General features: G+C 48.7%; 1 protein-coding gene across 1 annotated transcript; it reads right to left on the reverse strand.

Moving 5' to 3' along the window:
* Scamp5 (secretory carrier membrane protein 5) lies at nt 1–9,278 on the reverse strand. Its single transcript, XM_051156543.1, has 6 exons — nt 9,218–9,278; nt 8,310–8,438; nt 3,763–3,919; nt 2,730–2,831; nt 2,223–2,340; nt 1–453 (listed from the first exon to the last, which is right to left on the reverse strand). The coding sequence occupies exons 1-6, from the start codon at nt 9,222–9,224 to the stop codon at nt 259–261; spliced, it is 708 nt and encodes a 235-aa protein (XP_051012500.1). The 5' UTR covers nt 9,225–9,278; the 3' UTR covers nt 1–258.
* Nucleotides 9,279–14,966: the final 5,688 nt, after the last annotated feature.

Below are 14,966 nucleotides of genomic sequence, written 5' to 3' on the forward strand. Positions count from 1 at the left end.
AGCTACCAGTCACAGGAACACTTCTTGTGCAGTCCGCAGCTCTTGGAGTGCCAAGAGCAGGACCCAAAAGATGGGGGCAGGGGAAAGACATATACATACATACATACATACATATATATATATAACTCTGATTCTTTGTACAAAGTTGGGGAGGAGAAAAGGGAGGGGGGAACCCTGCTTGGTCACCACACAGATGATGTGGCTTGAGCCCCCTGTCCCACTGGCCCCCAGCCCTGCCTCCTGGTGGGCTTGGCTGGCTCACATCTCATTAGAGTATGTGTAGTTGGGGGTGGCAGAATACTGAGTCTGCGGCTGACTCATGGCACCCTGTGCAGCCCCCATGGCTGCATTCTGGGCTGCCTGCTGCACATGTGGGTTCTTCCATGCTCCGGTGGTCCATTCCTCCTGAGCTTTGCTGAAACTGCCTCCGCTGCCCCGGTAGAACTTATGAACCTGTAGGAACAAAATCATAAGGAAGGGTTAATCAAAGACGAAAGCAGACGGGGCACGGTGTTGCATGCCTGCAATCCCTCAAGGGGCAGGAGAATCGTGATTCAAGAGGCTGTTTGAATCTTATCTAAAAGATAAGAACAAGCCAGGCAATGGTGGCACACGCCTTTAATCCCAGCACTTGGGAAGCAAAGCCAGGTGGATAGCTGTGAGTTAGAGGCCGCCTGGTCTACAGAGTAAGTTCCAGGACAGTCAGGGCTACACAGAGAAACCCTGTCTTGAAAAAACAAAAACAAAACAAAACAAAAAAAAGGGGCGGGGGGAGATAAGAACAAAAGGCCCTATCCTCGAAAAATAAAAATAAAAAAATTCAGGGGCTGAAGAGATGGCTCAGTGGTTAAGAGTACCGTCAGCTCTTCCAGAGGACCTGGGTTCAATTCCCAGCAACCACATGGCAGCTCACTACTATCTATAACCCCAGTTTCAGAAAATTCAATACCTTCACACAGAGATACATGTAAGCCAAACACCAAATGTACATAAAAATAAAGTAAGTAAAAAGGTTAGTAAGTAAGTTAAAGCTGGGTATGATGGCACACACCTTTAATCCCAGCCAGCACTTGGGAGGCATAGGCAGGCATATCTGAGTTCAAGGCCAGCTTGGTCTAAAGAATGAGTTCCATGACAGCCAGGCCAGGGCTACAGAGAAACCCTGTCTCAAAAAATCAACAAAAAATAAATAATAATAAACTAATTTTTAAGAATGGATGGATAGCTGTTCAAGAAACAGATGGGACTCTTCTGTGAAAGAAATCAGACCTCAGAGTAAGTTACTCAGAAGACTTCTGGGTTCTTCTTTAAAAAAAAAAAAAATGCTCCTGCGTTCATGTGGCTTCAGGTGTCAGAGGACAACCTCCAGTGTCAGTTCTTGGCTTCCACCTAGTTTGAGACAAGGTTTCTTGTTCTTTTGCCACTGTACACAGCAGGCTAGCTGGGCTACAAGGTCTCCTCCCATCTCCAATTCTCATCCCACTGGGATTACACACGCTCATAGTGCCTGGCTTTACACGGGTTCCACGTAGTCACACTCAGAGCCTCACATCTACACAGCAAGTGCTTTTACCCACTGAGGTATTTCTCCTCAGCACCCCACTTGTGTGTGCTGAATGCAAACACAGGAGGAGGTACGCTTGCCTATGCATGTACTTGTAGAGGTGTGTGTCTCCCTCTCCCTCTCCCTCTCCCTCTCCCTCTCCCTCTCCCTCTCTCCCTCCCCTCCCTCCCTCCCTCCCTCCCTCTCTCTCTCCTCTGTTTCTCTCTCTCTCCTGTCTCTCTCTCTCAAGCTTGCCCTGCCAGCTAGACTGGCTGGCCTTCTGACTGGACTCTCTGCTCCCAGCTCTGGGGTTGCGATCACTTGCTGCCAACGTCACGCTGTGGATTCTGGGACATCCACCCTCAGGTTCTCATGCTTAAGGCAGCAAGCACATGACCCACCATCTCCTCAGCCTCCCCAATCCTCCTGTAAGCTGGAGGAGGGATGGTTTCACATCACAGTCACCCTCCCACCCCACCCCCCAGTGGAGCACGCCTTTAATCCCAGCACTGGGGAGGCAGAGGCAAGCAGATCTCTGAGTTGAAGGCCAGCCTGGTCTACAAAGGAAGTCCAGCACAGCCAAGGCTACAGAGAAACCCTGTCTGGGGGAGGAGGGGTATACAGATCACCGTGTCCTCCCAAAGCCGCCCGTCACCTTGGATTTTATACATATACATACCATGCTAAGGGCGATGAAGGAAAAGACAGCCACAACTGTGAACATGACCGTGGGAATGAGCATCACCACCGCTGAGCCAATGTTTGTCCCGAAGAAGGAGATGGTGGCGATCCAGCCACTGTAGGAAGAAGCCAGCTGTGGGGCTACGGATGTAGAAAGAAGGAACCCAGGAGCCATCCCAAGGGTCATCTCATTGTCACTGGGAGGAGCCACAAGTGACCATATTTCTGATACTCCACAGCCTATGCTCCCAGAGCTCCTGAGCCAGGCTTTAGCTCCCCGGCTTTCCCACGAAGTCTGAGAGTCCCTGGCCACCCAGACACCCCTTCCCAGTTCTCCTTTCCCTCGAATCCTATGGTGAACACTACTCCACCACCCCAAAGCCCTCATTCGAGCCACAACAAGCCACTCAGTGCCCTCCAAAGCAAAGCATCTTAGTACCCAGGCAAGCCAACAATCCAAGTGCTACTCCTACCAGGCCAGGTCAGCCCTTTGCCTCCCTCTTACCAGACACCCCAGCCTGGGATTCCCACAGCCTGGATGATGCTGATGACCAACTGCGCCATGAAGGTGAAGAAGAATGCCATGAAGCTGAAGGAGCTGTCTGTCCTGTAGCAGAAAAGATGGCTTGTCACCTGGGCAGAGGCACTGGGCTTCCCTGCACTCGTGAACCCACAGCTCCTCTGGGTGTAAAGGACAGGGATGTTTAAAGGCTTTAGGTGAGAGCCTTCATGCACAGATCTTTCAAGGTTTCCATGAATTAGGTCTGTGTGCAAAAAAGGGATGGCCTCATGAAAGGACCATCCATGGCACATGGATCGATGATCCTACTGGCTCCATTGTGGGAGAAACAAGCACCTCCATTATCAAGGGACTGGAACAGGGTGGATGGCTCTATAGGCTCAGAAACAGAAAAGTCTCAGTGGCACTAGAAAAGATACCTTACCAACACCACAACAGTAGCTAATTGGCACATAAATGGTTAGTCCTATTGACAAGGAAATTTAAGGTTCCACGGCACTGAAATGTTTATTCTGCTGACACCAAGAATGGCTTGTTGCTATGTGCAGTCCTAATGGCACAAAAATTGAAAATCCCAGTTGGCACTGGATGGACACTCACTGGCACCAAGACAGCTAGCCCCATCAATACATAGATAGGTATTCCCTTTGGCACGGAGTTGGATGACATCATTGGCACTTGAATAGCATTAGTGGGTCTTGGGTGGCTGGTTCCACTGACACATGAACAAAGGGTTTTCTTGGTACCAAATCAGTCGTTCCCCACTGGTAAAAGGATGCACAGCTCCACCAAGACAGACCCATATGGCAAAATTTGACAAGAAGGGTAGAATGAAAAAGGAAGGACCTAAGAAGAGTCCCACTGTGCCCAACCCTCTCAGCCCAGCCTGGAACTCCCAGGAGTCCAAGCTCCACCTGACAGTCCAGTCAAAGGTGAACAAGGAAAATAGCAAAGACTGTGGGGAATAGTATTCAGAGGGAAATAGGGGTAGGAGCTGGGGTCAGCACCAACCACTTACTTGAAGGCCTTGTAAATGGGCCGAAACCAGCAGACGTAGGAGCAAGGTGTGAAGAGGATGAGCCAGAGAAAGGCGAGGCCAAAGTTGGTGGCTCCCCCGCCTCCGATCAGCCACGCGAGACAGCCCACCAGGTTCACGGCCAGCGTGACGCTGTTCACTGCAGACCCAGGAGCACATGCACACACAGAGACAGACACCAGGTACACAAAAGACACCAAAGTCCATACAGAGATATGTGAGTGTCCAGATATAAAGCCACACGCCCGGTATTCCATAGAGACTCATACCCAAATACATGACAACACAGACAGGCAGCAAGATCACACACATGAACATACATGCGTAAGTGCAAACACACAGAGCAGAGGGAGGGGCCGCAGTACCCACAAGCCATACCCGTACAACACACACACACACACACACACACACACACACACACACACACACACACACACACACAGAGTACAGACTATAAGAAAGAAAGCTGGGAGCTTGGGTCAACCCTTCCCCAACCCACCCCTAGCAATCTGAGAAATCCCAATCTGAGAGTCTCCACAGCAAGAAGAACCCAGCGCTTCTGCCCAGCAAGCCCCCTGGAAGGATCTCAATGCCTCAGGGTCCTGTCCTAGGAAGAAAGGCCTCTGGGGTAGAGGTGGGGGTGGGAATAGGGTGTAACTCAGTGTTAGAACTGGACTTAGCATGCAAGACGTTGGGATTCCAGCCACAAGACCACAACTCAGTCCTTGGTCCTCTAGATCCACATATAAAACACACACACCCAAGACAAGAGATCTTATATCTTATATCTTTTTCTTATGAAGTATAGACATAAAAGCAAGGGAGAAAAAGACCAAGAAACAGAGCTGGAAAGATGGCTCAGAGGTTAAGTGCGCCGACTGCTCTTCCAGAGGTCCCGAGTTCAATTCCCAACAATCACATGGTGGCTCACAACTACATTTAATGTGATCCGGTGCCCTCTTCTGACCTGCAGGTGTATGTGCAGGCATAACACTGTATACATAATTTAAAAATAAATTTAAAAAGCCAAGAAACATGTTTTCAAACCACTAGGCCACCTACCTGCCTAGTACTTCAATGTGGGCAGACAACAATGGCTCAGGGCTCAGGCCTTCTGGAATCCATTTCTTAGACTACTACCCCTTCTTCCTCCAAGATGTCTTCCTCTTTTCCTCTGACCTGCAGGTCTGGGTTGTTCTGTGGTTCCCCAAATATAATTCCAACCCATCACCCGGACTAGAAACCCCGCAGTGGTGAGGTTCAGACTCCACTTCCTCTTCCTCACCTCCCCTAGCCGATCCTAGACTCCTAATATCACCCGTCACAGCCAGCAGAGATCTAAAGACTCTTCACTCTACAGATTAGACAACGGGCATCGGCAGTAACATCCACGTAGGGCTTCGGACTGCAGAGAACCCTAGCTGTGTCCCCAAAGATCTGCCAAGCCAAGAAAGGAAGGTGGGCTCCATCCTGGCCTCAGTCAAGCACCTCACTCTGCTCATCTCTGGATCTCAAGGCTCATACACTTTTTTTCTTCAGGACCAAAGCACCTGACAGGCAGGCATCTAACAAGGACTTAAGGAGGTATTTATAGCCCTTAAATCCAGCTTCTGGACAGACCTTCTCACGTGGCAGAGCTCCAGGAGCCTGGGGCCAGGGAGAATGCTCCCCTAACTCTGCCCCAGCCTGATCACCATGTCACCTCTGCAGATACACCATCTCAGGGCCCCAGGAACAACTATGGACACTTCTTGCTTGTGTATTTAAGGTGTTTCCTCCATTCCTGTTCATTGCTGCTAAATTTCCTAGAGCTTTGCTATTCTTACTGATTTTGTTTGTTCTTTAAAAAAAAAAACAACACCAAATTCATGTGTGTGTGACTATGTCTGCTAAGATGCACATGTGAAAGTCAGAGGACAATTTGCATCCCTAACTCTGAGCTGGTTCTTTTCTTCCACTATGTGGGCGCTAGGGATTAAACTCAGGCTGTTCCCAGCAAGCCTCTTTACCTGCTGCTCTATCCTGCCGGCCTGTACTTGCTCTTCACCCAGGAAAGACACTACCCATTCACAGACTGACAGCATCACTCTTCCCAGGCTCTCCCATCTCTAGCTCACTTGCTCTAGTGTTGATGTTGCAATTCTTCTCTCCGTCTTTGCGATGGATACCCCCCGACTCAGCCAGTACTTCTCCAGCCATGAGGCATTTTGTCCTTTCTCTTCTTCTTGTCCAGCTTAGAGTCTACAATTCTTTTTTTTCTGTCTGTGTGTGTGTGCATGTGCTCCTGGGTCTGCAGTGAACAGCGTCACGTTGGCTGTGAACCTGGTAGGCTGTCTCACGTGGCTGATCAGAGGCGGGGAAGCCACCACTTTGGCCTGGTCTTTTTCTTCTTCTCTTTCTTTCGAGACAGATTCTCACTGTATGAACCTGGTTGACCTAGAACTTACTATGCAGACCAGGCTGACCCTAAACTCACAGAGACCCATGTGTCTCAGCCTCCTAAGTGCTGGGATTAAAGGTGTACATTAACCCAGAATGACCATAATACACATCTTTTCCTGAACTGAATGCCTCTAAGGAATAAAGGTGTTGCCATAGGAAGCATGAAAGGACCAGAAGTTCATGCAAGAACTTCAGATGACCCTGTGCATGCCTCAGAGACTTAGGTAGCTGGGCGTAGCATCCTTGCCTTCTGCCTCAAACACAGATACCCACTTTCCCCCAAACTTCCACCTTTGGCCCTCTTCCATATAGATATATATTGTTTTTAATTTTTAACCTTTATTTTTTATTGTGTATGTGTTTGAGTATTCTGCTTGCATGTATAACTAACTACCTGTGTACCTCATGCATATGCATGCCTGTGGAGGCCAGAAGAGGGCCTGGAATAGCAGCGAGCTTCCACACAGTGTTGGGAATTGAACCCTGGTCCTCTGAAGAGCAGATGGTACTCTTAACTGCTAAGCCTCCTCCTTATTTAATAGGAAAACCAGAAGCCATCAAGTGTAATTTCACTTTTGTTCCATCATCTCTAGGCTACTCACATCTATCCAACTCCTCCTCCTCTCATGTCATAGAGTAGAGCAGGTGACTGTTCTATGCCCATAGGCCATGGCAGGTCACAGAACAGAGCCCGACCCTCTGCTACTACTAAGTGTCTCATGAAGAGCCTGTTGTAAAGATGGTAATTTTTGTTTCTCTCCCCCCCCCCCTTTGTGTGTGTGTCTGTCTGTCTGTCTCCCCGCCCCCAACTCCCCCTCTCTTTCTCTTACATGTGTATGAGTCTCTGTTTATGTCTGTACTTGCCATAGTGCACATGTGGAAGTCAGAGGACAACTTTCAGGAGCCATTCTTTACGTCAAACTTGCTAAGACAGAGCCTCTCTTGTTTCTGCACTTTGTCCTCCATCTTAACCAGCCTTCCTAGCTTCCAGGTGCTGCGTGTCTCCTGTCTCTGCCTCCTACCTTGCCCTGTACTGAGATTACAGGCATGCGCTACCACATTTTACATGGGTTCCAGGTAGTGAACTCAGGTCACCAGGCTTGTGGACCAAGCACGTTCACTCCACCTTCACAAACTGAGAGACCTCAGTAGCCCAAGACAGCCTTCTTTACTACCTTCCTGACACCGCTGAAAGCAAGATGCGAGTCGAGGGCCGGGCAGTGGTGGCGCACGCCTTTAATCCCAGCACTCGGGAGGCAGAGGCAAGTGGATCTCTGTGAGTTCGAGGCCAACCTGGTCTACAAAGAGAGTCCAGGACTGCCAAAGCTACACAGAGAAACTCTATTTCAAAAAACCAAACAAACAAAAAAACCGATGAGAGTCAAGGCAGTGTCACCTATAACAGATGCCAAGTGCAGTCACACGACAGCTTGTCTCCACCTCACCTGCTTTAGCAGGATCTTCTGACGACCCTGATGACACACCCATTCCACTACCATGCCTCAGACCACGACACCCAGGCACCTCTAAATTCTCAGTCTTAAATCTTCAGAGCATTAGAACCCAGCCTATGCCATACAGCTACAAACATAACTGTCGATAAGCCACACTCTTTCCGCAATAGAGAACCTGCTACTTTGGGAAGTAGAACAGACAAACTGGATTCCATGTCTCCCAACCCCCAGCTGAATGCCCTTCTCTTTGAGCAACACATCAAGAAACACGAGGCTTTAAAGGAAGGGCTCTCCTCCAAACCCAGAGTCTTGGCAGCCAGCACAGGTTCCCTGGAAAAGTACTCCAGCGGGAAGGCGTGGGGAAGCAATAGGAGAAATAACACTGCAAAAAGAAACTCCACTCAGAGGCTCTGTGAACAAGAGACAGAACAAGGAAGGGACGAAAAGAGAGGCCAACATGGAAGAAACCAAGACCCAGCTGGGCAACTGGCCAGTGAAAGGGAGCTCGGCGGGGACCAGAGGGGGGGGGGGGGGGGAGACTTCCCAGGCCGTGTAGATGCTGCAGTTGGAAAGCGGGATGTGCAAGCACCCCTCCCCAAGGCCAGCCGATTCCCTCATGCCCACAGTACTCACATATCCAGAGGTAGTAGAGGCGCTTGGTCAAGCTGAGATGCTGAGGAGGGATGTCAGCCTCGAAGTCTTGGTAGAAACATGGCTTCAGCGGGATGAATTTGGGCAGCGGTGGGAAGTTGTTCACTTTCTCTATGGGCGAGAGACACAGCAGGGTATCACCGTGGATGTCTCCCATGGCCTCCTTTCTTGGCCCTATAGGTGCTGGATGCCCCTCCATTCCTGGCCGGGCTTCCTATAGATCCTATCTCCTCCTGGCCCTGTGCCCTCGCTGCTTTGCTATCTCCACCCAACTGTCCTTACTTCCTGAATCAGCCAAGATAGTCCCAAAGAAACCAAAGATGCTAAAACAGCATCTCTCAAAAGAACCCAAAAAGTATAAAAGCTGCCGTCGGGGTGAGGCGCTCTCTACAGCAGGGAGCATGATCTACGGCATGGGTGAGAGTGGGAGTCTGAAGAAGTGGGTCCCAGCCTCCACCCTATCGTTAGTGGCTCACACTCATTGCCCCTCTGCAGACCTCAGCTGCTCACGAATGGAATCTGGGCTCCCTGTTCCTTCAAAGTTCCCTTCAGCTTTAGCACTATGTACCTCTGAGCCTTTAGAAACTAGAGGGGAAAGTCTCAAAGTCCAATGGTAACATCAGGAATTGGGCAGGGGCCACTCATGCTGCTACTTGGTTAGCTGGAGGATAAGAGCCGTCAGGATGCTCAGCTCCAGTCCCCAGGCTCAAACTCTAACATAGGGCTAGATGGGGCTGTGAAGTTCTCAGACAAGCCACAGTGGAGGTGGGTGGTAAGAAATCAGGTGTCAAGAGTGCATACAGAAAGCAAGACTTCTGAAGGCTGGGACAAGGGCCGACTACTTTATGCTTCTGTTTGTGTCCACCCCAACAAGGCCCACCTCTCCTTACCTGCCATGATGGACCGGCCAGCTCAGTAGCCTGTACACACACCTCCTTGTCCTGACCTACAAGGAAAGAAAAACTAGATGAGCCTGAGGATCAGAGCGCTGTCTCTTGCAGCTCTGCGTCACGCTCTGAGGCCTGACACTGTGGAATGAACCCCAGCGGGGCAGCTCTTCATCGACAGGAACCAGCACTGGCCACATCTTTCTAGCTATTTCACCATGCTAGTTAGGTTTTGTTTGTTTGTTTTTTAAAGATCTATTTATTTATTTATTGTGTATATAGTGTTGTGCCTCCATGTACACCTGCACACCAGAAGAGGGCACCAAATCTCATCATAGATGGTTGTGAGCCACCATGTGAGCCGGAAATTGAACTCAGGACCTTTGGAAGAGCAGCCAGTGCTCTTCACCTCTGAGCCATCTCTCCAGTCCCACACTAGTTAGTTTTAAATGTTAACTTGCCGCAATCTAGAACCGCCTGGGAAAAGAGCATCAGTTGCCTAGATCAAGTCTACGGGCATGGCTGTGAGAGACTACCTTGACTATTGACTGGTGTGGGAGGACCACCATTCCTGGGCAGATGATCCTGGCCTGTAGAAGTGAAGCATCTATGTTTCCTTCTCTCTTCTCCTGACTACGAATGGGATGTCACTAGCTGCTTAAGTTCCTGCCTCAACTTCCCTTCGGTTCAGACCATAATCTAGAACTATAGGTATAACAAAGTCTTGCCTCTCCTAAGTCACTTTGGGCCAGCATGTTTTGTGTTGTGGTTGTATTTTGAGACAGGGTCTCACTATCCATCCCTGGCTGGCCTGATGCCCACTACACTAGACCAGGCCTTCTACGGCTCAGAGATCCTGCCTGCCTCTGTCTCCTGAATACTGAGATTAAAGGCATGCACCACCAACACCAGGCGGGCAGGGTGTTTTGTAACAGCAACAGAAATGAAACCAGAACAGCCTTTTGCCTCGAGGCACAAAGTCTAGCCTCACAAAACCCCACCCAGGGCTAATGAGACAACTCAGCTGATGGCTTTAGTTAGATCCCTGGAACCCACAGTGGGAGAAGAGAACTGACTCCCAAGACATGGCCTCAGACCACATGTAGCACACACAATAATAAATAAACAGACGGGAAGAAAACTCAAGGAAGGCTAGGAAAGGACACCTCGTTCTCTGGCCCTGCACAGACTAATCTGCCCTTCCTCCCACTAAGTGTAGGCAGTGGCGGCGCACTCTCCTTCAATCCCAGTACTTGGGAGTCAGAGGTAGGCAGATCTGTGAGTTCAAGACCACCCTGGTCTACAGAGTGAGTTCCAGGACAGTCAGGGTGCTGTGGATGACTGCGGGTTCAAGGCCAGCCTGGGCCACCACAGTGAGACTGGGATTCCTGAGATGACTAAGAGGCAAGTTACAAGGGACCTGGAGAGGGATCTGCAGAATGAAAGGATGGGAACTATCAAGCAGACTCCCAGCCACTTAAGACTCCTGGGCAGGTGATAATGGCCCATGACCAGAGCATGTGTGAGGGCCCAGGGAAGGCGAGCTGTGTCATGGGCGCCGTGGGAAGACTGCCGGGCAGGGCTTCATGCCGGCATTTGAAGGTCAGAAATTCAGCAGAAGCCTGGCTGGCACATGCATTAAGTCATTACTTAAGGCCAAGAAAGCCAGTGTGCAATCAACCTGCTAAGACAGGACCCTGAGTGGATGTATGTAATCGAGACCAGAAAATGAGCAATAGTCAAGTGCAAAGGTGATGTAACATTTTCAAAGCTTGGCTGATATTTATCTAAAAGTTCTCTTCTGTTTTTAAAATTAATCTTGAGATGTCAAATGTGAGGACACAGGGCTGGGCAAGATAGCTCAGTGAATAGAAGCGACTGCCAGCAAGCCTGATTACAGAGCAAATGCTAACAGTGAGTCCACCTGAGTGAAGACACATGGCACCCTGCACTACCCTTTTAACTTTTTAGTTTGGTGTGAAAGTTCCTAAATAGAAAGGAAAACGTGAATAAATGTCAATAATGGGTTACAGAGCACTGAGTGAACCGGTGCTGCCAGGCATGGTGCCACATGCCCTGTGTGATCTCAGCACCAAGCTGCTGAAGCAGGAGGAGTATAAGGGCCCTTGGACACAGCTCAGTGGTGGAGCACATGATTACAGTGTCCAAGGCTGGGGCAGGCAAGATGCCTTAGTAGATAACGTGCCGAGACCAAGCCTGACAACCTGAGCTTAACCCTAAGCCCCCCCCCCCCCGCATAGTGAAAAGAGAGACATGACTCCCACAGATTGTTCTAATTCCCAGAAGTATTCCACGAGGCTTGTATGTCTATGCGCATGTGCATTTTAAGGGGGGGGGGGGCTAGAGAGATGCCTCGGTGGTTAAGAGCACTGGCTTCTCTTGCAGAAAACCCAAGTTTAGTTCCCAGCAGAGACGTTACAGCTCAAAACTGTCTGTAACTCCAGTTCCAAGGGAATCAATGTCCTTTTCTGACCTCTGTAGTCTCCAGGCAGGCACATGGTATCCAGGACATATAAATGCATACAGGCAAACCATTAAGATCCACAAACGAAAACCAAGTCTTTCTTCAAAACAAATAGGATGAGCAAGGCCCTGGGTCTAATCATCAGCATCTAAAAAGTCCCTTTTTTCTATTTCTTTTTTAATGTGCATTATCTTATGTATCTAAGTGTTTTGCCTGACTACACCACGTGTGTGCAGTACCAGACGAGGGCACTGGATCCCCTGGAACTGAAGTGATGGATGGCTCGGAGCTACCATGTGGGTGCTGGGAATCAAACCCAGGTCCTCTGGAAGAGCAGCCAGGGTTATTACCACTGAGTCACTGCTAAGTTCTTTTGATAAAGCAGAAGGAAAGATGGAATTTTCAGAAACCACCATTCACTCAGTGGCTTTCTGTGCAAACTTGAGAGACCTGAATTTGAATCCCCAGTGCTTAAATTAAAAAGCTGGATGTGGCCACATGCCCGTCACCCATTGCTGTTAGCATCAAATCACTGGGGCCTGCCAGCCAGCCTAGCCAAAACCCAGCAAGTTCCAGGTAGGAAACTTGTCTCAAGGGAATAAAGTGGAGCGTGCTAGAACAAGACACCTGCTAACCTCCTCTGGCCCCTGCATGAACTCCCATGGGCACACGTGTTCACACACGCCAATATACAACACACACAATTTCCACTCTGTAACCCCTACATAACAACAGACACAGGCAGGGGTTGCTTGGCTACGAAAACCACTTGTGTGAAGGTTGCTATGGAAAACCAACAGCGTGAGTGTCAAGTTTCAGACTGCTTACTATTCCTAAAATGAGAGAATCTGGCAGACCAAATGATTAAACTTAGCATTCATGATAACAGAATAAAAAGGCAGTGTGTGCACAGAAGGAGACATAATCTGTATAATAATGTTGCCAAAAAAGGTTTAGTCTGAAAGTATGAGCCAAGCATGGTTGCGCATGCCTGTAGTGCCAGCAACAGAGAGACAGAAGCTGTAGGATCTGGAGTTCAAAACCAACCTGAACTACCAAAGGCCCTGACTCACAAAGAACGGGGTTAGTTACTTAAAACAGAGAAAACAGCTGTTCACAAAGTGACAACTTCCACATAGATGTACTTACATAAGATACTGATTCAAATTTACAGAAACAAAAAAATTAAAGAAGGTAGTTGATTGGGGCAAAGGAGAACCGAAAAGGGGGAGAGGTTTTTTTTGGGGGGGCTCTGGTGCCAGTAGGTGGGACAAGCCATGAACTGAATAGGTGGAAAGAAACAGACGCAGCCAAGTGTGTGGCCTTGGGATGCAGCAGGAGTCACCTCACACTCCCTCTGAAACTGTACTCACTGGAAGGAGAGGGAGGAGGCAAGAGCAGGGCACTCGGCTAGCAGGCAATTACACCACCACCTAAGAGCTCTGGGGCAGTAAACACGGAAAGTGTGGGAATCAGAACACCTCTGTGGCACCTACTGGCGGTGCCAACAAGGGCTCCACAGAGGAAGCTTTATCAGATCTGAATACTTGAAGGTGAAATAGGACTTAGCTGGACAAAGGGAGTGAGGAAAATAGAAGAGACCATAAGAGCTTCAAGTGGAAGGAGAAAAGACAAGACAAAAACGGTTGCTAGAGGCTGGAGCAATGGCTCAGTGGTTAAGAGCACTTATGCCAAGTTCAGTTCCCAGGCAGCTCACCACCACCCAGAACACAACACCTTCTGTTCTCCTTGGGCACATGGACCCACATGCACACACACACCCGCACACAGACACACGTATGTACACATAGCTAAAATATTATTAAGAGGTGGGGAGGGGTAAAAAGTAAATGGGAGGGGGGGGGTTATCCCTTTCTTCAAGGCCAAAGGCAAGGTCTGGTTTTGCTCTTAAAACCATGAGACATAATGAAGGACTTTGCCCTTGTAAAAACAACAAAATCTCTCAGTCTACTTTGGGTTTGTTTGGTTGGTCTAAAACAGGATGTCACACTGTATCCAAGCCTAGCTTAGAACTTAGTGTGTATCCTAGGCGAGCTTCAAACTCAAGACAATCCTGCCTCAGTGTATGATGAGATGACAAGACATTCACCAACAGGCACAACTCATATTTTTTTTTCCCCCAAGACAGGGTTTCTCTGTGTAGCCTTGGCTGTCCTGGACTCCCTTTGCAGACCAGGCTGGCCTCGAACTCTCAGAGATCCACCTGCCTCTGCCTCTCGAGTTCTGAGATTAAAGGCGTGCGCCGCCACCACCCAGTTCTGGATATTTTAAAAAATATAGCCAGAGAGCTAAAATTCTTTATCGTAAGTAAATTAATTAATTAATTAATTAATTAAACTTTGAGGGTTGGGGAGATAGCTGAGTGGGTGAAAACACTAGCCACAGGAGCCTGAAGATCTGAGTTCAATCTCTGGATTCCAGACAGCCAGACTTAAGGCTAATACTTGAAATCCCATTATACAAGATTAGAGGTAGAGACTGGGGTAAGAATGAGTTTTTTCTTTTTTTCTTTTTGGAATTTTAGATATGAGAACTGTTTTTACATTATTCTCCTTCCCTCCACTCCCCATCATGTTCATGGATTTTTAAAATTATTATTCCCATGTGTGTATATAGCATGTGTAACTATGTAAACACAGCAGCCTGCTGAGTATGTTTACTCTTGTCCATAAGTACCTGAGTTCAGGGCTGACTTGGTATTGGATAACCAAGTAGAAAGTAGAGGCTCATTCCTGGGGAACATTGATTCCCCCTAAAAAATATATCTTTTTAAGAGCAAAGCCAAAGTTTGAAGGGCACATACTTTTAAACCTAGTACTTGGGACATAAAAGCCAGAGGGTTAGGAGTTTGAGGACAACCTGGACTATCATGCGAACTTATCTCAAAAAAAAAAGAGAGAACCAGGTTGGAGACACTCAGTGGGCAAAAGTGCTGCCAAGCAAGCCTTGCGGCCTGTGTTCCAGTTCCAGACCCCACATAAAGGTGGAAGAACTGACTCCACGAGATTGTCCCCCAACCCCCACATCTGCCCACAGAGATAGAATTTTTTATTGCATGAGCTCAGTGAGATTTTATATATTTATACTTTTCAAATCCTGACCCCATTTCCCTTCCCTCTTCTCCTCCCAGTTCCTCCCCACCACCTCCCATCTGACCCCCAACAATATTTTTAAGTGTCTAAAATTAAAAATAAAAAACCAGCTGGGTGTGGTGGTGCACACCTGTAATCCCAGCACTTGGGAGGC

The sequence above is a fragment of the Acomys russatus genome, chromosome 14 (genome assembly GCF_903995435.1).
Source record: "Acomys russatus chromosome 14, mAcoRus1.1, whole genome shotgun sequence".
NCBI lineage: Eukaryota > Metazoa > Chordata > Mammalia > Rodentia > Muridae > Acomys > Acomys russatus.